General features: G+C 40.4%; 2 protein-coding genes across 4 annotated transcripts; one reads left to right on the top strand and one right to left on the bottom strand.

Annotated features, from left to right (window-relative positions):
• The first annotated feature begins 1,253 nt into the window (after positions 1-1,253).
• Positions 1,254-16,203, top strand: coro1a (coronin, actin binding protein, 1A). 2 transcript variants are annotated; one of them, XM_077531990.1, is made up of 12 exons: positions 1,254-1,317; positions 2,271-2,506; positions 3,521-3,727; positions 5,584-5,706; positions 5,789-5,918; positions 7,163-7,344; positions 7,416-7,535; positions 7,613-7,717; positions 15,008-15,153; positions 15,234-15,291; positions 15,551-15,772; positions 15,909-16,203. In XM_077531990.1, the coding sequence occupies exons 3-12, from the start codon at positions 3,530-3,532 to the stop codon at positions 15,999-16,001; spliced, it is 1,377 nt and encodes a 458-aa protein (XP_077388116.1). In that variant the 5' UTR covers positions 1,254-1,317; positions 2,271-2,506; positions 3,521-3,529; the 3' UTR covers positions 16,002-16,203. The 2 variants fall into 2 exon arrangements, with proteins under 2 accessions (XP_077388116.1, XP_077388125.1); XM_077531999.1 differs by lacking the exons at positions 1,254-1,317; positions 2,271-2,506 and having other exon boundaries at positions 3,508-3,727.
• cldni (claudin i) lies at positions 16,128-20,751 on the bottom strand. Of its 2 annotated transcripts, none has more exons than XM_077532011.1 (3): positions 20,304-20,751; positions 18,472-18,604; positions 16,128-17,379 (listed from the first exon to the last, which is right to left on the bottom strand). In XM_077532011.1, the coding sequence occupies exons 2-3, from the start codon at positions 18,601-18,603 to the stop codon at positions 16,876-16,878; spliced, it is 636 nt and encodes a 211-aa protein (XP_077388137.1). In that variant the 5' UTR covers position 18,604; positions 20,304-20,751; the 3' UTR covers positions 16,128-16,875. The 2 variants fall into 2 exon arrangements, with proteins under 2 accessions (XP_077388137.1, XP_077388146.1); XM_077532020.1 differs by lacking the exon at positions 20,304-20,751 and adding an exon at positions 18,955-19,264.
• Between the last annotated feature and the right edge of the window lie 2,988 nt (positions 20,752-23,739).

Below are 23,739 nucleotides of genomic sequence, written 5' to 3'. Positions count from 1 at the left end.
AATTGACTAAATTTTAAGGGTTTTATTATCCAGAATCAAGAGATGAGAGTCCAGAAAAAAAAAGTCACATGTCAAGTGTCTAGAATCAAAAGTTATCAGTCAAATATTCTGGAATCTACGCAGCAAAATCACTAGTGTTAGATTAACATCGAGTAGTGTTAAAACACTAGAAAAGTGATTATGTGTCCACACCAAGGAGTGTAAATCTGACACTTTTTAAAGTGTTACTTTTTTTTTTACACTCAACCAGTGTTACTCCATCACGGTATAGAGTTAAAAATCTACACTGGTAAACACTGAGTATAGTGTTGAAAGTAGTGTCTCAAACTATAACACTTCACTCTGGTAAAAAGTACTGTACATCATTTATATAGTGTTTTTCCTGCTTACATGGCCTGGGATTGAAACCACACTGTCAAGACGACCATTCTACCACTGAGCCACGCTATCCCAACAACTGGATGTGTCGCTGTTGAAATGTTGACAGCACGACGCTGGAAACTGGGAAAGTTTGTCCTTCACTGGAAATGAGGGTGTGGTCAATTTAACACTCAAGGTAGGGCTGATTAGGTTAAACTTAGCCTCCGCTCCAACACTTGAGGAAATTTACCCTGACAGAGTGCGGTCATTTTTTATTTTGACAAGTGTCAAAATGACACTGTTTACACCAGATTTCATCAAACACTGGAAATCTAACATTGAGCAGCTGCGTAGAGTCCAAGTACAGAGCCTTGTGTCAAGAGTTAAAAGTCCAGAATCAATAGTCTGGAGTCAAATCCTTAAGAGTTCTGAAACACATCAAAACTATTGTGTAGAATCTAATGTCTTACAAAAATAAGAGTTAAGAGTCTGGAGTCTATAGCAAAGAGCTTCTAGTCAAGTGTGAAGAGTCCAGAATCACGAGTGAACTGTTCACGATCAAGAGCCTAATGTCTACAGTTTATAGTCCAGAACCAAGAATAAAATAAATCTAGAGTAAAAATTTCACAAATTCATTAGTTCTGAATCAGGAGCTGAATATTCTGGATCTGAATATTGTGTGGAGTTAAAAGTGTTATGATCTGGGTTTTGGTTTTCCTTGTGTCTCCTTTTCTGTCAATGTCTCGTCAAGTTTTATCAAGTCTTCCTGTGCTCGTTTTACGTTCCCTCGTGTTACCCAATCAGCTCCCCAAGCCGCTTGTGTCTTGTCCAGGTGTCTCTTGTTGTCTCGTTACTGTGTATTTAGTTCCCTGTTTTCGTGCAGTCCTTGTCGAGTCTTTGTCCTTGTCACACCTTGTTTCCTGTACCTCTGAGTCCTGCCCAGTTAGCTTGCAACTAGTAAGTTTATTTCCCAGCTTTGGTTTGCACTTTGTATTTTGTGTTGTACTTTGTTTGTTATGAGTTACATTAAAGTATGATTAAGAACACCCCTGCCATTCCTTGCTTTGCTTCCCTCCACTTAAGGGTCCACAATCCCCCACAACCCTTAACAAACAAAAAGTCTGAAGTCAAAGTCCTAAAGTTTAGTGTCCCAATAAAAAGTCAAATTAAGCTCTTTTGTGTACAATGTAATGTTTTGAGACAGTAATTGAGAATAAATCAAATTAACAATTAAAATAAGAGTCTGAAGTATACCAAGAGTGAACTGTTAAAATTACTCAACAGTTCACAAGAGTAAAAAAATAAATAAATAAATATTCTGGGCTCTTCTTGAGTTTAGAGTCTGTAATCAAGAGTGTAAAGTCAAGTGACTTGGGTCAATAGTGAAGAGTTAAGATTCAGAATCTAGGGTTTAGGATCCAGAAACAAGAGTCACGATTGAACTATCCAGAAATAAGAGCTAGGCTCTTGGTTCTTTCGTCGGGACTTTAGAATCTCACATCTTGAGAGAAGGGCCCAGAAGCAACAGTTTGAAGGAGGAAAGTTGATAATCAAGAGCTAAGAGTTAAGAACTTTGACTCCAGAATCAAGTCTGGAATTCATTTTATTGTCAAGAATGTTAGTTTGTGTGCTCAAGGTAGCGTACAGTTTGATTGTTCAACTCTCTGTCACATTTCACTCCAATTTTCAGTTATTGTGGTTCAGTTTAAACTCAAAAACCCTACTGATTATAAATACGAAATACCAGAAACTACCCTCGCTATTTTGAAAGACTGATTCAAGTAACAAGCTCATATCAGAACACGTTTATCAAGGCCTTCTTTCCACATTTTTACCAAGTGTTTGTCTTTTTGACAGAATGCATCTCATTGCAAGAACTGGTGATTATCTTTTTTTTCTTTTTCTTTTAGAGCTTTGTTCATTTTGACACCCTTTCGCCACCGACATCCTGATCTGGTTGCCGCGTGATCCCCGCCTACTTCCTGCCGCACTTCCTACCCCGTCGCTGGCCTTCTTTGGCGGCGTTCTTCAACCTTCTACAACTTCTTCTTCTTCTTCCTCCTCCTCTCATCGCTCATTCACGCAACTGCTTCACGACGACAACTACCAGCAGCCACCCGACCTCGCCATCACCAACAACCACCAGGTAGGCCTTCATCATCATCACCATCACCATCATGCACCTGCCATTTCCATTTTAATACACTTTGGTGTGATGTTTTGAAGACGTGTGAGTCAGCGCATGCAGGTTCCATTTTAAGACATAGAATGACCAAACTAAATTTCACAAAATATTTGCCGAATTATTATATGCGGCTATAGCCTTTGGGGAGGTTTTTAGTGGTGTTTTAGAGTGAGATTAGTGAGGTTGCCACCCTCTCATTTAAAACAATAGATGACCACGAGAAGCTACTTTGTGATGTTGTGCATTTTATTGAAGCTTTATGTGCGAGTTTGCAGTCAATTTTGAATGAGAACAAGTTAATGTTTGTGTAAAGGAGGAAGTGTGGTAGCTAGCAACACTTCACACAGCACTGACATCAGCATCTATGAGGCCAACGCAGGATAGCTTGTTTCATTTTGTGTCATTTTAGTCTCTTAAAAGTTTATTTTCCCACTATGGGATGTGCATTTTCTTCACTTTGTGTTTTTTTTTAATTTTACACAAGCAGCAAAAGAAGAAAAAGTAGTTACTGAGGTATTACTCGTGTTTTAAAAAGAGACCGCCCATGCTCTCCTTAGGTTACCCATCACTTAAAACAATTGGAATGATAACACCCATTTTGTGGGGTCATTTTGTGTCATTTTCCCCTCTTAGTCTTTTTTTTTTAATTTTTTTATCCATTTTCTTTTATTTACACAAACAGCAGACCCTCATTTAAAACAACATTAGAGCAACCATTTTGTGAAGCCTTCACAAAGGATCATTTGCATCATTTTTTGTGTCATTATAACCTCTCAAAAGTGTCCTTTTCCCCCGTGTGTGCATTTTATTAGTATTTTTTACGCACACACAGGCAGCAAAAAAGAAGCGGAAGTAGTTGTGAAATCTTGCCCCGCTTCCTCTTTCACGTCGCTCATAAATGGCCTTATCCCTGCTGATTGGCTAAAATAAAAAAGGGCACAGTATTGATGCTGTTTTTTGGTTGTTTCCCACCAGGTCGGCACCATGTCCCGGCAGGTGGTGCGGAGCAGCAAGTTCCGCCACGTCTTCGGCCAGGCGGCCAAGTCCGACCTCTGCTACGATGACATCCGCATCTCGCAGATGACCTGGGACAGCAACTTCTGCTCCGTCAACCCCAAGTTTGTGGCCATGATCGTGGACGCCAGTGGCGGCGGGGCGTTCATGGTGCTGCCTCTCGGCAAGGTGAGACCACTTAATGGCCACTGTAGTTCCCGGGACACTGTGCTAACAAACAAGTTTGAATGTGACATATACAGTAACTAACTAACCATTAATATTTTGATATTACAACTACTTGCTTTGCCTGGATTGGCTGGCAACCGGTTCAGGGTGTATCCCGCCTACTGCCCGAAGCCAGCTGGGATAGGCTCCAGCACCCCTGGGACCCTTGTGAGGAATATGCGGTTCAGAAAATGGATGGATGGATGGATGAATGAACTACTTGCTTTGTAATATTGTGTGACCCACAAAAAAAACTGTTCCTCCCTTTTTAGCCACCGTCCATTAATCCTAGCCTGCATTCAGTCTCTTACAACAATAAATGATAGAAAACCATAATAGCTAATAGTCAGCTATTAGCTTTGATGTTAGGGAAACTGTTTTTACTATTGGTAACTCACTAATATTACTTTTAGAATGTTGCTGTTTACAAAACTAATTTTATTACTTATAGGCCACTGTAGATCCCAAACGAGCCTGTTTCAGCAAATATTTTGGTGAGCAACAATATTGTATTTCACTCTAAATCTCTAACAATATCCAAAAATAAAACTCGGCAATTATTGGCCTTGAGGTCAGATTGATATGATTGCACTTAATTATTTATTGTTAATTCAGAAACGTTTTGTTTAGCATTTTACCTTATCTGTCACTTAGTGGCCTTCTTGCTACACTGTGCTAGCAAACTAGCATACTTTCAATTAAAACTTTTGGACAACACAATTTAGAGAACATATATTTTTTTGTGGATAAAAATGTAAACTTCAGAAAAATTAGCTACCTGAACACTGAAAACTGACATAGCAGTTATTTTGGTGCATGCTTGGTCTTGTTGTATTACTATAAAATATAATGTTCAAACTCATTTTGTCCCTTAATGGCTACCATAATTGTGTTAGCTACCTGCTTATCTTATTATTCTTATTCTTTTAAGTTTATACAAATGTATCATTGTTCCCTTTGCTGTATTTGTGCTAGCAGTCCGCTTGTGCAAAATTTTACTTTACCTTTAAAACTTTACTTTTTGCTTTTACCAAACCAATTTTGTCCCTTTAGGTCACCATACACAAATGAACACATTAAGAAAACGAGCTACATGAACGCTAATGACGGCTATGTGTTGAGGTATCAGATATATCTAATTTGCATTCTGGAACTTGTAGTATTTGCTAGGGGTTACAGGTATTTGTTGAAAAGTAAAAAAAAAAATGATTACAAGAAAAGCTCATGGTAAGTAGGCTAGGTGATGTAAATAATAAAATGACTTATCATTTCTATAAGGAAGGTTTGGAGTTCACACTTTGAAGCAAATGAGGAAGTTCGATGGCAACTTGGAGAGTTTTTTTCCCCCCCTCTCTTGTAAAGATGTTTTCACCATATTTGGAGGTTGACATTGTTCAGTCTGGGCCGGATGTGGCCTCCCCCCACCTTTCTTTTCTTGAGGACGACATAGGCCTACATGTGTGGCAGTGCACTGTTCCCTTTAATGCATCTTATGAAACTACCTAACGCTGCTGTAGGACATTTTTTAGTGAATTATTTAGCAATCACAGCAATCAACAGGGGCTATCTGTTGCCAGGCAGATTTTGCCTGGCACTTTTGCCAACGACCAAATTGGCAGGCATGTGATGACAGTTAACTAAAATAGCCATTTCAAAGCTATATGGCCGACTTCCTCTGTTTTTTCAGTCGTTTGAAACTTTTTTTTGGTGGTAGGTCTTCTCATAATAGACACTCCTATTAAATTCAATGTTGCTACATGAAACTGGCTTCTTAGGCCGAATTTTAAAAACATGGCTACCATCTTGCACGTGTGCAGACGGGTCGTATCGACATGTCCTACCCGACGGTGTGCGGCCACACGGGTCCCGTGCTGGACATTGAGTTTTGTCCCCACAACGACAACATCATCGCCAGCGGCTCTGAGGATTGCAGCATCATGGTGAGTCCGGTGGTGGTGGTCTACGTCGGCCAGTAACAGTAAATCACCTTTGAGCTTTGTGTCATGTGGACCTCCTGGGCAGATTTGGGAGATTCCGGACTCCGGGCTGAGCTCGCCGCTCACGCAGCCGGTGGTGAAGCTGGAGGGTCACTCCAAACGTGTGGGCATCCTCAGCTGGCATCCCACCGCTCACAACGTCCTCATGAGTGCAGGTGAGCGCTGAGCACAATCGTGGACATACTAGACGAGTCCTTTAAACATTCCGTTAAGAGATTAAAAGCTTCAAATCTTATATGAAGGCCTTGGCATGATTTTGTTTAATACAGATGAAAACAAAAAGAAGACTATGGTAGTCGGAATTATGTAATTATAAACAATTCATTAGCAAACTTCCATCCATCCATCCATCCATCCATCCATCCATCCATCCATCCATCCATCCATCCATCCATCCATCCATCCATCCATCCATTCATTTTCTACCACTCAAAACTGAAGTAAAATAGCACGTAACATGACAAGTTTGTCCCAGAGGGCTAATCACACAAATAAAATAAAAACATGGAAATAAATCAAATTAAACAATCAAAAACATAAAATAAAATTGTTTGAAAATAGAAGTAAAACTACAATAAATGAAGTAAATCTGAATAAAATTAATCAAACCATAAACAGCACACACAAAAATAATATAGTCAAATATATTACTTTTTTTAATTTAATTAATAAAATGCATTAGTCATAATGTAAAATAATGTAACCTAAAATATAACAAATAAAAATCATGTATTAAAACAAACTCAAATAAAGGAAATTCATTAAAGTAAAAGAATAAGAATTTTTTTTTAAAAATAAAACAAATTAGAATAAATACAGTCAAACTAAATACATCAAACACATTCCAACTAAATACATAAACTAAAAACAGGAAATAATACTAGCTTAATTACAGTATGTAAAATAAATTTTAAACAGCGCTAAAAACAAAATAAAATAAGTAAAGTACATTAAATAAAAATGAAGTTCAATAATATAAACCAAATTAAATACAGTTGAAATAAAACAAGCTTAATACTAACACCCCCCCCGCCCCCCCCCCAATAAAATTCAACAAACTAAAATGGATGCAATTTAGGTTAAAAACAAACTAAAATGAATACAATAAAATTACATTATTTGCAAACGATATTACTGTACATACAGACAATATTTATTATTATTATTTATTGACAGTTGAGGTAAATAAATAGGCCATATAAATAAGAAATATAGTGTGGATTGCTAGGGTCTCACACTAAATTCTTCTCCGTATTAAATGCAAAATCCTGCTTTACAAAACGTTGCTTTAAAATCACTCATGATCTCTATCGAGTGGCCATCAATCTATTCGGGAAAGAAAGAAAAAGTGCACTGCCCTCCCAGTGCCTAACGCCAAGCCCTCCCGCTTCTTGGTCAGGCTGTGACAACGTGGTGGTCCTGTGGAACGTCGCCCGGGGCGAGGCGGTCGTCAGGATCGACGACGTTCACTCGGACCTGATCTACAGCGCCTGCTGGAACCAGGACGGCTCCAAGATCCTGACTTCCTGCAAGGACAAAACGATACGGGTGATGGATCCTCGCAAAGGCACCGTCCTCGCCGTACGTACGCTCAAACTCGCCGTTCCCGATGAGCCCGCCCCCGCCGAGGTCCGACAGTTCGTTGCTTGCAGGAGAAGGAGAAACCTCATGAGGGCTCCAGGCCGGTCCGGGCTGTGTGGGTGTCGGACAGGAGGATCCTGACCACCGGCTTCAGTCGCATGAGCGAGAGGCAGGTGGCGCTGTGGGACCTGGTGAGTCCAAATGGAGCGTCCTCTAAGCCATCCTGGAGGTTTCTTGCTGTTTTTAATCCTTGAAGTTCTTGTCTCAGGAGGACTTTGGCTCACCGCTGACCCTGCAGGAACTTGACACCAGCAGCGGCGTCCTCCTGCCGTTCTTCGATCCGGACACTGGCGTTGTCTACCTGTGCGGCAAGGTCACAATCTCTCCCTCTACAGTTGTACATTTCGAATGTAATTTGTTTTGTGGCTGGACTTGTAACTTCATTTAATCCATTATCCCCATTTATGTTGCAGTTCCCGCAAAAAAAACACCTCTTTTTTTGTTAAATGCTTTTAACTTTTTTCCTGCCAAATACATTAATGACCGTTAAGGACACACCAACCGAGTACCGCCAATAACGTCAATTGACGTCAACTACGTTTTTTTTTTTTTTCTCAATGGGCAGCACAACGTCTTGTGCAGCTCTGGTTTGCGATGAATGGGGTGGAAAAAATAAAAAACACCCACTAACTATGCACAGCAGATGGCAGCATTGTGTCTCTTTTCTTTTTTTTTTTTTTTTTTTTTTTTTTTTGAAGAGCTCAGAATTGTTCATTCGGTAGTCTTACCGATTCAACGTCTTGTCATCATTGCTCTTTTCTTTTTTTTTTTTTTCTTTTTTTTTTTTTTTTTTTTTTGTGTGTATGTGTGCGTGCGTTTGCGTGCGTTTGCGTGCGTGCGTTTGCGTGCGTGCGTGCGTTTGCGTGCGTTTGCGTGCGTGCGTGTGCGTGCGTGCAAATACGTATAAATTTATACTCATTCATTCACCTAAAACCTTATAAATATCCCATTACCCTTCGCCTTAACCAGGTACTTCAGAATCTTGCCAGAGTCGTGAGATTTAAATGGTCAGGAGACCAGAGAAAAGGTCAGAAAAAAAAGGAAATAAAGAGAAAAGAAAGGTAAATCAAAGTGACATCCAGCACCGACCAAACACTTCCTGCCTTCCCCATGATTACAAAATCAAAGTCTTACGCCAACCCCGGAAGCCTCTAAATTCCAGCAAATTTAGTGAGATCTCAAGAGCCCAGAGGAAAAACTAAAGAGAGGAAGGAGGGAAGGATCGATAAGGCAGAGTGAGATCCATAGAAGCCAGTACATCCAATCCATCAAAGTGAAGTCCAGCACCAACAAGACCCCTCCTGCGTGGTTACAAAACCAGAGTCTTATGCCAACCCCAGAAACCTCATACTTCTAATAAATTAAGATCTCAAGTGACCAGAGGAAAAACTAAAGAGAGGAAGGAGGGAAGGATAGATAAAGCAAAGTGAGAACCACAGACACCAGCACCAACTGATTCAAGGGGCTGTGGGAGGGAGAGGGTACTTCTGTTGAGTTTCAGTAGATGCTGGTGCGACGGATCTGGCATGCATAAGGACCACCACCAAAGAAAGAAGCCGTCAACCGCGGTCCAGCAAAGCGAGCACCCCCCCCCCCGGAATCCCCAGGCCGCGGCAGCACCAAGGCCACCCCCAAGCCACCCGAGCGGACACCGGTCGGCGAGCCGACCCAGACACCCGGAACACCCCCGCCCCAGCCCCGGCCCACACCCCCGAGCCCAAGGCCGCAGAACGAGGCCCAGCGGGCCCCCACAGCGCCCCACCGGTCCCCAGCCCCCACCCCCCCACGACCCCCCCGCACCCCACCCAAACCCGCCATCCACCACGACCCAGGCCCCACCACCCCCGACCCCCAAACCCCCGAACACACCCCGACCCCCAGCACCCAACCCCCCACCCACCCATACCTCCACCCCCCCCCAAACAAGCCGCCCCCCCCCCGACGGCCGCCACCCCCCCCCGCGAACCCGGCCCCCCGCGAGAACCCCCCACCCCCCCCCGGAAACCGGCACCGGGCAGCAGCGCAGAGAGGGAAGATGTGCCCACCCCACCTCCAGCCGCGCGAGATTTGCACAGCGGCGGGAGGGGGGAAGCAGAGGAGGAAGCACCAGGGGAGAAGGCGGAACACCAGAACACCGAGCCCGGTGGGGAGAGGCCCCGGTCGTCACGCCAGAGTACTAGTGACACCTAACCCTGTTACTGAGTCCGCCAGCTCGCCGACTGGCGAGCTCTACCCTTACACCGTGAATGTGGCCCCACCCAGTGTATATACAAGTGTGTGCGTGTGGTGCATTAAAATTGGGAGCAGGTGAGTCGGAGCAGAGGGAAAAAATTTCCCCTACTCCGACACACCCGTATCCCCCCCAAAAAAATTAATATGTATATGTGTGGTGCATTAAAAAAGGGAATGGAGGGACAAAGTGGTGGGGCAGGGACACAAATGGGGGGGACCACAGCGCTGCCAGGCACTGCAGTCCATCCCCTCTGATGGCTCCCCGCCCCAACTCACCCCTCCCCTTGGACGTGAGGTGCATTAAAATTGGAGGGGAGTTGAAGGGTGAAGACGGTGTTTCCACCCTTCCCCACCCCACCAAGAAATGTGTTGTGTGCCCTATGTGTATATTTACAAAGTGTATAGTGCAAGCTAGTGAAGTGAGTAAGAGGAGCGACCAGCGGGGCCTCACCCAACCCGGCGGGTGTAGGTGGCACGCCCGCCCCCCAGCACCCCCACCCCCTGCCGCCCCCCACCTCATCCACCCGGCACCACAATGGGCGGACAGCCAGCGCAGCAGGGCTACCGGACAGCCCACCGGCCACCGGAGCCCGCCCGGGGCGCCAGGAGTTATACCGGAGTGGGGCAGGCCCCAAACCCTCGCCCGGCCCCCGGAGCCCGACGCCCGGGCCGGGGAGGGAGCCCCAGGCCCAGGGAGAGGGAGGGGGAGGGGCCGCAGGGCAGACAGGGAAGGGGGGGGGGGGGGGGGGCGGGGGAAGCGGGGAGAAGACGACAAGAAGGCGAAAGGGCGGCTGCAGGGCAGGAGGCGGGGGGGGAGAGGAGGAGGGAGGGCGACAAGGGAAAAGGGACCGGGAGGCAGAGGAGGATGGGCGGGAGGAGGCGAGGAGGGAGAGGCGACGGGGGGGAGGAAGGGGGAGGGGAGAGGGAACCACGGGGCACACCGGAGGCCCACCCACCCCGAACCGCGCCGCCGGGCACGGAGCAGCGGACCGCGCCGGGACGGCACCGCCCCGGGCACCAGGGGAAGCACCCCAACACCGCACCCCACAGGGGGCCCAGGGAGCGGCCAAGACGCAACCGCCACCGAGCAGACAACGGGGGGGGGGGGGCAGAACCACCCCCGCCCGACCACAGGGGACGGCGTCAAGAAAATTGACTAATTAGCATGCAGTAACACCAAGTGTTGATGCTTAGTGCCCACTAGAAATAGATCTTAAGGAGTTATTGAGTATAGTGTCGTATAGTGTGGTATGCTCGAGCCCACTAGCAGCAACTAGGTTCCTGACTATATAAAAATAAAAACAATCAGATACAAAATACCAAATACAGGAGCAGCGAAAACAGAAGTTGTAACGATGTGGTGGCTCTCGTTAACAGGCAGAATCTTGGCAGGATTAAGTTGCCAAATTGAGATTAAAATATTCTATGTACATAGACCATATTTGTTTAAATCTTGATACTTGATTTTTATTTAAGGCAGAGATTTTTTCCATTGAGATATAATTTATTAGTAAGTTTAACCAGTGGTCGATATTTAGAGATTGTTTATTTTTCCAATTGACAAGGATTATTTTTTTAGCAATAGTAAGGGCTATAAATATAGATTGAGATTGTTTACATGGTAGCTCAGTTATTGTTAAGTCACCTAGTAAACACAGTCTTGGAGATAAAGGAAGCCTACAGTTTAATATATCAGCGAGCTTTCCCAAGATTTTAGTCCAGAAATGCAGCACTGGAGTACATGACCATAAAGCATGAAGATAAGTATCGGCAGTGTTTTGTGAGCACTGGAGACAAATGTCGGAGTCAGAGAGTCCCATTTTTTTCATCATATATTGTGTAATATATGTTCTATGAAGTATCTTATATTGGATAAGTTGCAAATTTGTCTGTTTGGTCATTTTAAATACATTTTCACAGATTTGGGTCCAAAAGTCTGGTTCCGGAACTATAGACAAGTCTTTTTCCCATTTTAAAGTCGGTAAATACGTTTTATTTGTGTATAAAAATAACTTATATATTTTTGATATTTTCTTTATTGTTGTTGGAGAAAGCTTTATAATATCTTTAGCTAAGACAGGCAGTTGGAGCGTATCCTGAAGTGTTGGGATTTGTTTCTTAACCATATTTTTAACTTGCAGATAATGTAAGAAATTTCCCTTTTTTATTTCATATTTCTGGACCAAGTTTGTATACGATATAAACTTATTATCTGAGAAAAGATGATGAAGGTGTGTAATTCCTTTCTGCTCCCATAGGCTTAAATGGAACGACTGATTATTAAGTTGAAAGTCGGGGTTATGCCAAATGGGAGAGAGCCCACAGGGCGCCAATTGGGAGTTTGTAATTTCTAATGCCTTCCACCAGGCAGTCAGGGTGGCGGCTATCATTGGGTTTTTAAAACAATTATGTCGTCTTATTGATTTTGTAATAAAGAGTAAATCTGACAGTCTAAGATTATTACAATCCTTCTGCTCCAATTCCAACCAACAGTTAGTATCTCTGTTGGGTTGTGTCCATAGCACAAGATATTGTAGTTGATTAGCTAGATAATAGTACATAAAGTTTGGTGCCTCTAAACCTCCTTTAGATTTACTTTCCTGAAGAGTAGATAGACTAATTTTGGCTTTTTTTTTATTCCAATAGAATTTCATGATAGCAGAGTCCAGCGATTGGAACCAGTTAGACGTAGGTTTAAATGGAATCATTGAAAATAAATAATTAATCTTTGGTAAAACTTTCATTTTTATAGTAGCTATCCGTCCTATTAAAGAGATCGGAAGATTATTCCAGCGCTCCAGGTCACTACGGATACTATCCAATAATGGTGAAAAATTTAAAGAAGTTAATTCAGTTAACTTAGGTGAAATTTTAACACCTAAGTATTTTAAATTACCTGTAGGAAAGGAGTAGTGTGGATCCTGACTTGTAGGATTCCATGAATTTTCTGTAATAGGTAATAATGTTGATTTTGTCCAGTTAATAGAGTAATCTGATAAGTGAGAGAATTTAGTTATTAATTTAAATGCTTCCCCTAGCGAGATAGCAGGTTCTTCTAAATAGAGTAATATATCATCGGCATATAGATTAATTTTATGTTCTATTGTCCCGGAGTGGATTCCTTGGATCCGTCTATCCTGACGTATAGCTAATGCAAGCGGCTCAATAAATATAGCAAATAATAAAGGAGAAATTGGGCACCCTTGTCTTGTTCCCCTTTGTAAAGTAAAACTCTGTGATGTAATCCCATTAGTAGTAACTGTAGCTTTAGGAGAATCATATAATATTGAGACCCATTGAATGAATGACTCCCCGAAGCCGAATTTATTTAAGACAGCAAAGAGGAAGGACCAGTTAACTTTATCGAATGCTTTTTCTGCATCCAGCGAAATAACAACTGCCTTTTTATCATACCGCTGTGACATACTAATCAAGTTAAAGAGTCTCCTAATATTATTAGTAGAATGACGACCTTTAATAAAACCTGTTTGATCACTATGAATAATTGTCGAGATTACCGTCTCTAATCGAGATGCCAAGGCCTTAGCGATAATTTTAATATCGGTATTAATTAGTGATATCGGTCGGTAACTTGACGGGAGGGTAGGGTCTTTTTCTGGCTTTAATAAAAGTTTAATTGCTGCTATATTCATATCTTGACGTATATCACCTTTACTTTTAATTTCAGTTACTACTCTTAGAAATAATGGAGCAAACATTAACCAGAAATGTTTAAAAAATATAGCCGGAAAGCCGTCTGGACCAGGTGCTCTGCCATTAGGCATACTGTCTAAAGCACGATACAACTCATCTATACATATAGTAAGCGGGGGTATCGAGAATATCTTTATGTTCAATAGATAACTGAGGTATATTTAAGCTGTTTAGGAATTCCTCAATATATTCAGGGTTAGGTCTATTAATTTCTGTGTATAGATTTCGATAATAGTTATAAAAAATATGGTTAATTTCTTCTGGTGATTGTGTGCATTCACCATTTATATCTTTAATAGCCGTTATAAGAGATTTTTCCCGATTCCGTTGAAGTTGATTTGCCAGGAATTTACCTGATTTATTATTATGTTCAAAATTATTATATCTCAACTGTTGTATTATAAACTCTGTCTTTTTAGATAACATGTTATCTAACTGTATTTTTATATTCTGTAGTTCTATCCATATTTGATTATTTGGGTTTAATACATATTCATCCGTTAGTTGTTTAATTTTATCTTCCAGGTATTTTTCTAATTTTTGATCCTGCATTGTGTCTCTTTTCAATGGGCTCCGTGTATCAAATTAGATGAAAACATGGCAGATCTTAGGAAATAGAACATTTTCAAGGATGACGTGAATGATCAAAGCGTTTGTCACATTAAATATAATTCACAGAGGGTCACTAAACAAAAAATATTAGTGTCGAAGTCACTATTGTGCAGAAAATGTATCATTTCACAAAAGGTTTGTTTTCTCCTTATTTTTTCCGTTTTCGTTTGGTGTTGCTCAAATGACCTATTTTCAAATGGTGATTACTAAAGAAGGGAATAAGGTAGAATCATACTTTTTTCTACTGAAAGAATGGAATCCAGTCTTTCATATGGTATCCATGTTTATGTAGTCACAGCATAGCACACAATATTCTGTTTGCCTTGATAGATGATTGTAAATGCTCGAAATCGGCTGGCACTGTAGGGGTTGTCTTTTTGGATCACGTTTGGCAGTAAAAGAGATATTAATAAAGAAAAATAGCACTGTTGTCAGGACATCAGTTGGTGTTATTGTCTCACTGTAGTATATTGTTAGGGACAATAGTGAAAATCTGCAAGTAATTGTCGACACAAAGCACAACTTTTGTTTAAATGAACCTCCTGAACTCATTTTGACCTGGCACCAAAATGACACAAGATGGCTCCAAAGCACATTTTTTCTCCTAAATGAAACTACTCAGCTGACATCAACATAGTCATTAGTGCTATGGCACAAAGATGATACAAGATGTCAGCAAAATGCTACTTCTTCATCGCACTTCAACAAGATGACAGGAAAGTGCTACTTTTGTCTAAATGAAACTCCTCAACTAACTAACATCAACGTAGTTTGTTGGACTCAAGATGCCAGATGTTGGCAGCAAAGTTTTATCTTTAGTTAAATGACCCTCCACAACTCACTTCAACATAGTTCCTTGGTACCCGGGTGCTACAAGATGGCGGCAAAGTACTGCTATTGTCTAAATCACCAAAGTAATACTTTAAATCTTCGGCCTGGGCACGAAAACAACAATAGATGATTTTTTTTCTTATGCTTGCTCATAATGAAAATTTTGGCTTGCAACACAAAGCAAAATAAGTGAGCTGTGACGCTTCCCCTGCAGGGCGACAGCAGCATCCGCTACTTCGAGGTGACGGAAGAGGCGCCCTACGTGCACTACCTGTCCATGTACAGCAGCAAGGAGAGCCAGAAGGGGATGGGCTACATGCCCAAGAGGGGCCTGGAGGTCAACAAGTGTGAGATTGCCAGGTAGCGTCATGTTAGCATGTTCGCGTCACAGTCCAGGATGTCTTCTCCTACACGCCACTGGCGCTCTTTGTCGCCGGCAGGTTCTACAAACTTCACGAGAGGAAGTGCGAGCCCATCGTCATGACGGTGCCCAGGAAGGTGAGGCAATTAAATGCAGTCAAATGTATGACGTTATCGGTATACCAACCAAAAATAATGATATCTTCAGCTATCATATCATCTCATATTCTTACAAGAGTGGCCAAAATATTACTATTGCCATGTATCGTTGAGGTATCATGATGTATGATGTAGTTGGTGGGCGAGAAAATGTCAATATCATCAATCTGGGTGGGTCTACATATCAATATCATGATGTATGATGGCAGTATTGATCCCATTTTCTTCTCCCGCGCAGTCGGACCTGTTCCAGGAGGACCTTTACCCCGACACCATCGGCCCAGAACCTTCCGCAGAAGCCGACGACTGGTTTGCAGGCAAAGCCGCGCCGCCCATGCTCATCTCGCTCAAAGATGGCTTCGTGGCCACCACCAAGGCCAAAGAGTTCAAAGTTCACAAGAGCCTCCTCAAGACCACCGTGGCCTCAGCTGGCGCCACTCACATAGATGGCGGCGGAGGGGTGAGAAGTTTGCCTATTTTTAACAACGTGACCTCCACCATGGAGCTTTTTATTTTCAAAATATTTGCTCTTTTTGTTTTATTTCAATCAATGTTCAATTGAGGACTGTAGAGCTTTATTTTATTCTTATTTTCAGGATGTCTCTGCTTTGAAGCGGGAGTTGAAGGCTCTGAAAGCATCTCTGGAGGAACTTAGCAATCGTGTGAGCTTGCTGGAGAGCAAACATTAAAGCACCAGGACGTATTTTATCTTTTTTTTTCCCACAAACGAAAAGAAATAATATAAAGAAAAAATAACTAAAGAAAATAGATGATAACTATTCCATATATAAGATAACGAGAAAACCACTCCAGGCTTAATTTGTTTGTCCAATTTTTTTTTTAATATGCTACTAAGTTGTTTGAAATAAAAAAAAATCAATATTTTCCCAGCATTTTTTGTCCTTTTTTTTTTTTTTCTGAATACAGAATCACAATAATCTGTTAAAAACATATATAATCACTTGCACTTGTCACTATACAAAACTCTTGCCTTGTTGTCAAGTACTATTTGAATAAGAAAGGATAAAATGCTAACATGCTATGAAATAACTTCACGGTTAGAGAGTACAGAAAGCGCCGAGGCAGATTTTTCATCTTGCTACAGAGTTGGTTACCATGTGAAATAATCTAAAATGCTAACAATTGATATGTTAAATGTGGCAAGATGAGCTAACCTGAATCCATAAAGCGCTCAAGTTTGTTCAGGATCTTGCATGTGACCCTACTACTAATGAGAATTGCTAAAATGCTAACAGTTACTATGCTAACTAAAAAGGTAATAGGCTACTGTACAGCAACTTGAATACAGACAAAAAGAGAAGTAATGAAATGCTAAGCTGCTTTTTTATGCTAAGATGCTAGCAGCCTTTTACAGTTAATGTGATTGCAAAAACTTAAGCAGCCTGTATTTAAATGTACATTTTAATCCCCGCACCACACAAAGAAACATTTGATGCTCTAGAGAAGGAGTGTCAGTTGTTGACTATTTACAGAAAAAAGTTAAGGAGCTAAGCTAATGCGGTCAACGGACCTCCGGCCAGAATCCGGCTGATTCTTCCCAGCTCACACGTAGTTCTTGCTGGGTGCGGAGGCATTGTTGCTGTAGTACTTGGCCGCACCCCCAGATCCCCCCGACTTAGGCCTACTGAAGCAGCACAGGAGCCCCCCGCCCAGGAGGAGCAGTACCCCGGCCCCCCAGCCCACGAAGATGCACGCTCCCAACTCGCGCTTCTGCGAGGCGGCCACCAAGGGGTTGTTGAAGTCTCGGACCACCGTGTGGGCCGACCAGCTGACGGGTATGATGAGAACCAGGCCGGCCAAGAGCAAACCCACCCCGGCCACCAGGCTGATCTTGGGCTTGGCGTCCTCGTTCTCCACGCAGGTGGTGAAGTCGGCCCCGCAGAACAGGATCAGGAGGCTGAGGCCGGCCAGCATGCAGCTGATGATGGTCATGGCGCGGGCCGCCTGCAGGTCCGAGGCCAGGACCAGCAGCGAGTCGTAGTTCTTGCACTGCTGCTGGCCCGTACTCTGCACGGCGCACGACTTCCACAAGCCCTCCTGGTGGCTCTAAATGCGTACAAAGAAACATCTCCAGTCAGTCAGGTCAGTTCTGCTTGGTGCTAAAACTGACACAAGAATCTTTTCTAGTCTGTGATTCGCAAGTTCAGTAAAACTAATGAAATAACTCAAATTTAAATTGAAAAACATTTTTGTTATAAGATATAAAAACAAAATTGCTTTTACAAAATGAAATATTGCTAAATCTATCTATAACTATTAAATTATAGCAAAAATGCCATTTTTTAATGTCTTCGACGAGCCTTCGAGGTTCATTTAAAAAAATATTTACAGTATTTTGGTAGGCTATTGCTGTACGTTGTGTACAGAGACGGTAGATCAAACAGTTGTTTAAAGAATTGTAGTTTATTACACAACAGGCTTTGTGACCTTTTGTTTGAAAATCTTGCACCCAGTTAACAAGCCATTATATTTAAAAACAAACAAAAAAAAAGCTTACACTAAAACAAAACATTTTTGAAAAAATGAAAATGAACAAACCTACTCTAACAATTACTTAAAACTAATTTAATAATAATTAAAAAAAAAAAAGTCAAGTCCAAACAAAATAAAAACTAACTATAGGCCTATATTGACAAATTAAAAACTGTAAATCCTGGTGATTCAAATTGTATTAAATGAGGGGAGAACTTTATGAAATTTCTGGTTATTACTTGATATAAAATCACTCGCGCAAAAACGGAAGTCAACCCAAAAATGTGCTTTGCAATAACATGTATGTGCCCCACTAGTCTAAAAACAGCATTCTGATTAATATTGTGTTTGTGGAATATGAGTTAAGCAGCAAATTCCACCTATTTTTTTTATCCATCTCAGGGGGCAGCCATTTTAGCACTTGCTCAGGGCTCAGGTAACGACCAATCACAGCACAGCTTTAGAAGAAAACAGGTGTGTTATGATTTTTGCTGCTTAACTCATATTCCAAAAATGCAACATTAATTAGAATACCATGTTTCGACTAGTGGGCTGCATAGAACATATGGTAAAGACATTTTTGGTGGGTTGATTTCCATAAAGACGACTTGACCTGACTTGACTTTAGTAGAAACCTTTCGTTGGCGTCTGAACTGAAGTGCGTACCTGGGCGGTAACGATGTTGGAGCCGGTGAAGGAGGAAACCTTCCAACGTGGGACGGCGCAGCACACGATGGCCCCGATCAGGCCCAGGACCCCCAAGGCCACGCACACGATCTGAACGCCCACTGAGCCCATTCTGACAAAAGGAGGATAAAGGTCACACAGAAGGTCAAACACACAAACTAATTCCAGGACCCCGAGGTGTATTTAGTCATTTGTGGGCTCAACGGCAAACCCAGCCCAAGATTTTGAATAGCCTACTAACATTCATCATCAACTAAACCCTAACTCATTGATTTGTTTGAGTTTTCAAAGCAGTACAATACTGAGAAAGTCCTTTTGATGGCAAAATAATCAGCAGTGTTTGGAGCATGTTGTTGCTAGTTTTGGTGCACCTTGCCGCCATGAAAAAGGTTGAAATTTTAGTTGTTTTGATTAATGCTGTTTGCCTCCGTCTGGCCTTCTGGGAAAACTCGCTTCATTTACCTCAGAATGTGCCAACAAGTTGCTCATTGCTATACACTCTGCCTGAATTAATCAAGTCTGCACATGTGCAGTAAGAAGATGGAATAGTCCATTCCATCAAAAGGGAGGTGTGAACTATTACAATGTTTTTGAGCAGGTGAATTTATAATTGTGTTAAATCGAAGAAAACTTTATTGATCAGTTTTTGTGAGACGTTTGGGGGCTCCTGGAAATCTCGAGCCTCATGGTATCAGTTCACCTGAGTTAAAAGCTCATTTGAGTGTTTCCCATTCAAAAATGTCCCCTGGATCAAGATGGAATGTCAAGGGTGGTGCCACACACACAGAGAAAGACAAGAACGCACGCACGCACACTGAGTTGAATGTAGCTTTGGGCTACGCTTTCAAATAAGCACATGTCTGAACAGGCCCATTGGTGGTTGCTTCTCCACCCAGTAGAAGCACACAACCGCTCCCAAGCACACAAAAGTTAAAAAAAACAAAAACAAGCAGACACGAGATCATTCGGTTTCAAGATTATATTCCTAATATGGTTCCCCCACCACCAACATTTTTTTCTTATTTTTCTTTATGTTTTGGAATCATTGTGGAAATGTGATTGATAGAAGATGTAGTAAGAATGTTTTTGTTTGTTTTTGTTTGCATTTCAGTTTCATTGTTTTCTATTCAGAAGCACGTTCTTTTTCTTCTCTTGGTTTCTATTAAGATGGAAAAAAAAATTATCAACACTTAACGAACTCCAAGAATGTCTTCTTTGTTGTTTCAAGTTTCTTCATATCTTTTTCAAGAATTTGCATGTATTTTTTTCATTTTACTTTTAAAATATTTTTTTTTCAATTTTTTTTGTTTTAAAATTAAAATCATTTAAATGATTTATTATTTTAGATACTTTTTTGCAGTTTTTTTTGTTTTTATTCCCCATTATTTCAGCTTTTTTTTTTTTTTTTTTAATGGAATCTTATGTATTTTATTTAAAACTATTAATCTAATGTTAAACTAATAACCTATCTATTTAGTTTTTTTTTCTTATATATATTTTTAACATAGTTTCTTTGATTTGATTTTTAGTCTTACTTATCTTCTGTAATATAATGTTTTTTTTGTTTTTGTTTTTTTTTGTTTTTTCATTTCTCTTTTTTAAGAGCCAAAAGAAACTGATTCATTTTGGGACAAAAATGAGACCCGCCTCGGGTGCATACATTTTTCCTTAAAAAGCCAAAACACTTATTTGATCTACTTTGGATCTTGTCGGCATCCAAATCAATGCAGTATGCCAAAAATCAATATACTATTAAAACATGCCTTTAAAATAGATTTACACTCAGACTAAGGGGAAAGAAATGGACTGACCTTGTATGTGAGAGCAAAGACGTATCTCTCGGTTGTTTCTTTGTCTTCTTGTTGCTTGGTGTCCTGCAGAGATTGTGTGGAGATACTGGGACAAGATGGAGTATTTGTAGAGGAATGTGATGTGCAGGGTGTGGCCAAGCCGACCACGTACCTGCAGACCAGATTGGACTTGTCCTCCCCTCAACCTCTTCTTCTCGTTTTGACAACACACACAAAAAATAGAAGAAGGGAAAAACGCCCTTGGCTCCTGACAAACTTTAATGGCAAAAAAAAAAACGTCACACTATTTCTCCTTCAATACGCTTTTGTGATATCAACAAACCAGCAGAAAGTATTTGGGTCTCGTGACGCTCACGATTCAGTTCCACTCAGCTTGTTTTCATGCATAAAAACCTCCAATTACTACACAGCCTGATTGTTGGGTACCTGAACATGGTGAGTCGTCAAACACACACACGCACACCGCCACCCACTGTCGAAACTGATGACAAATCAAAGGCTGTGATGTCATCGTTTGGTGGTGCTTGTGGGAAAGGCTGTTAGGGTTTCTGGAAGAGTCCAGATTGTGAAAGTTCACTAGGATGCAATATTTGTTATGCCCTATCATGTGATCCACTTAAGGGTTCAAGAGAGAGTATTCATTCATTCATGTTTGCAAGTCATTGCTATATTTTCTTCCATCAAGACACAAGCAAATTAAAAATACGTAATGTATGGCGTAGTACGGTGGTTCTTGAAACTTTTTATACCAAGGATCACCCTAAAAAAATACTTAATTCTCAGCTTAACATTTACCATTAATTAAAAAAACAACAACAGTGTAGTATTCATTAAAAACAAGGCAAATGTTTTATTGCTAGGGATGTAACGATCTCCAAACATCACGATACGATATTATCACGATATGAAGGTCACGATACAATAATTATCACGATATTGCGGGGGCCTTGGCGATATTTAAAAAAGATCGCAGTATTGTAAATAAGAGAGCTCATACTAAAAAAAAAAAAAAAAAGCATAATATTGTGCTTTTGTATATAACAGCAATGCATATAAAACACCTACAATTTCTAATAATAATATTGAGGCACTTACTTGCTAATGCAAGCACACATTGATCGCTTCACAAGTTCCTTCATCTGACAATTAGCATAGATTTTAAACATAGAAGGCCAAAACATCCATAATGAAAATTAAATTGCACTAATAAACTAGCCATTAGAGGGTGCTAGAAATGCACAAATGGAAATCAACTTGACTTTTTTTTAACAGATGTGTTCCTTTTAAATATTGTGACCATGACGACGACAATACTGTGGCAGTTTTAATATCACAATATCACGATATTGCCCATATCGTGACATCCCTATTTATTGCTAAAAGTTGAATCAATAATTTTCTAAGCTACTATACCAATATGCACAGTTTGAGCACTAGCGCTGCACTTGAATATTGCAAATATTAAAAAAAAACACACACACACACACACACAAAAACCTTGCACTTAATAATGGATTCAACTAACATTAATTACATGTAAAACTTAAATAAAAAAAAAAGTGCCTAAATAAATGTTTGAAAACAAACAATTCTATCACATTAAATGTAGTTTTATTACACTTAAAAGTTAAATATAACTGATCTGAAAAAAAAATATTTTAAGCCACTGTGACATGCAAAGATTGATCATTTAATTCAGTGATTCTTTTGCGTTCCACTAGAGGGAGCCCACCATAGTATGCAATAATCCATCCATCCATCCATTTTCTTAACCGCTTGCTCCCCACAAGGGTCGCGGGGGGTGCTGGAGCCCATCCCAGCTGGCTCTGGGCAGTAGGCGGGGGACACCCTGAACTGGTCGCCAGCCAATCACCGGGCACACAGAGACGAACAACCATCCACACTCACAAGCACACCTAGGGACAATTCGGAGAGCCCAATTAACCTGCCATGCATGTGTTTGGAATGTGGGAGGAGACCGGAGTACCCGGAGAAGACCCACGCGGGCACGGGGAGACCATGCAAACAACACCCAGGAAGGCTGGAGCCTGGACTCGATCTTGCGTACTCAGCACTGGGAGGCAGACATGCTAACCAGTCACCCACTGTGCCGCCCAGTATGCAATAATAATAATAATAATAATAATAATAATAATAATAATAATAATAATAATAATAATAATAATAATAATAATAATACAGTTTGATCTTAACCAATGTTTAGCTACAGAAGTTAAAAATGTTGTGGTGTTTTACTGTTTTTTTGTTTGTTTGTTTGTTTTTTATTGTACTGTATTTAATTTTAATTTTATTTTATTGTTTAAAGTCCCTTAGGGGTATTGTATTTAGTGAACTTGTACAACACTGGATAAGGTAAAATTAGTTAACATATTAAATTAGAGGGAAATGAGAAGACTGCTGTCTGAGGTAAGTTTTTGAGTAAAAGAAAGGAGGAATTATTAGGTATATAAATATAGAATACAACTTAATCTTTTCACCTATTTGTTACAATTTTGGGGGGAATATTGTGTGTAAAAAAAAAAGAAAGAAAGAAAAACTCTCTTTATGTATATGTTGTATGTTGAAATGCTTGTATGTTCAATAAAGAAACAGTTACAAAAAAAAAAGTAATAATGATAATACAGAAAAATACAGGTGCACTGAAAAATAAGTTCCTCAATATAATTCTGTCAAGTGGTTGCACACAATAAAATCATCTGGCTCCAAATACACTTTTTTTTTTTCTTTTTTTTTTTTTTAAAGGAAACCATACATTTATTTGAAATATGTTTCTGGATCAGGGGGATTTTATTGTGTGCAACTACTGTATACTTGATGAAATCAAAATGAGAATTTCAATATCAAAATTCAACACACCATTTTTTTCATTGTATATTAAAAATAAACACATCTGCAAGTCTAAAAAATAAATCAAGAAAATAGAATGTAATTGTAATGTAATGTAATAATAGAATTGCATAAAACTTATTACAAACAGAATGAAAATACAGAAGTAAATAAAAAAAGAAGTACTGGAATACTGTACTATATTTTATAACCATGTATAAATTATGATATGGAATAAATATTACAAAATAAATGATTAAAAGTAGCATAAGTATAATATTAAAAACAGTCAAAATAAAAGTGAGGATAAAACAAGTAGTATGTATTGTACATTTATAAAATATAAGAAAAAAAGAAAAATATACATCTAAAAAATAAAATTGCATAATGTGTCAATGAAAACAGCATGTAATTATATTTGTAGAAATACAGATAAAAAAAAATAGATAAGGAAAATATTGTAATGTGTATGTCGCAATGCATATTAGTGTATGATTATAAAAGAAAATTGCTGATGTGTGAAAAAGTCCTCACCTGAGGACGTCACAATGTCTCGTTCCTTAAAACAATGACATCACCGTCACGATTG

Source organism: Festucalex cinctus, chromosome 1 (assembly GCF_051991245.1).
Source record: "Festucalex cinctus isolate MCC-2025b chromosome 1, RoL_Fcin_1.0, whole genome shotgun sequence".
Classification (NCBI taxonomy): Eukaryota; Metazoa; Chordata; class Actinopteri; order Syngnathiformes; family Syngnathidae; genus Festucalex; species Festucalex cinctus.
Note: the sequence above shows the minus strand (reverse complement) of the source record. Positions and strands in the feature narration are given on the sequence as shown.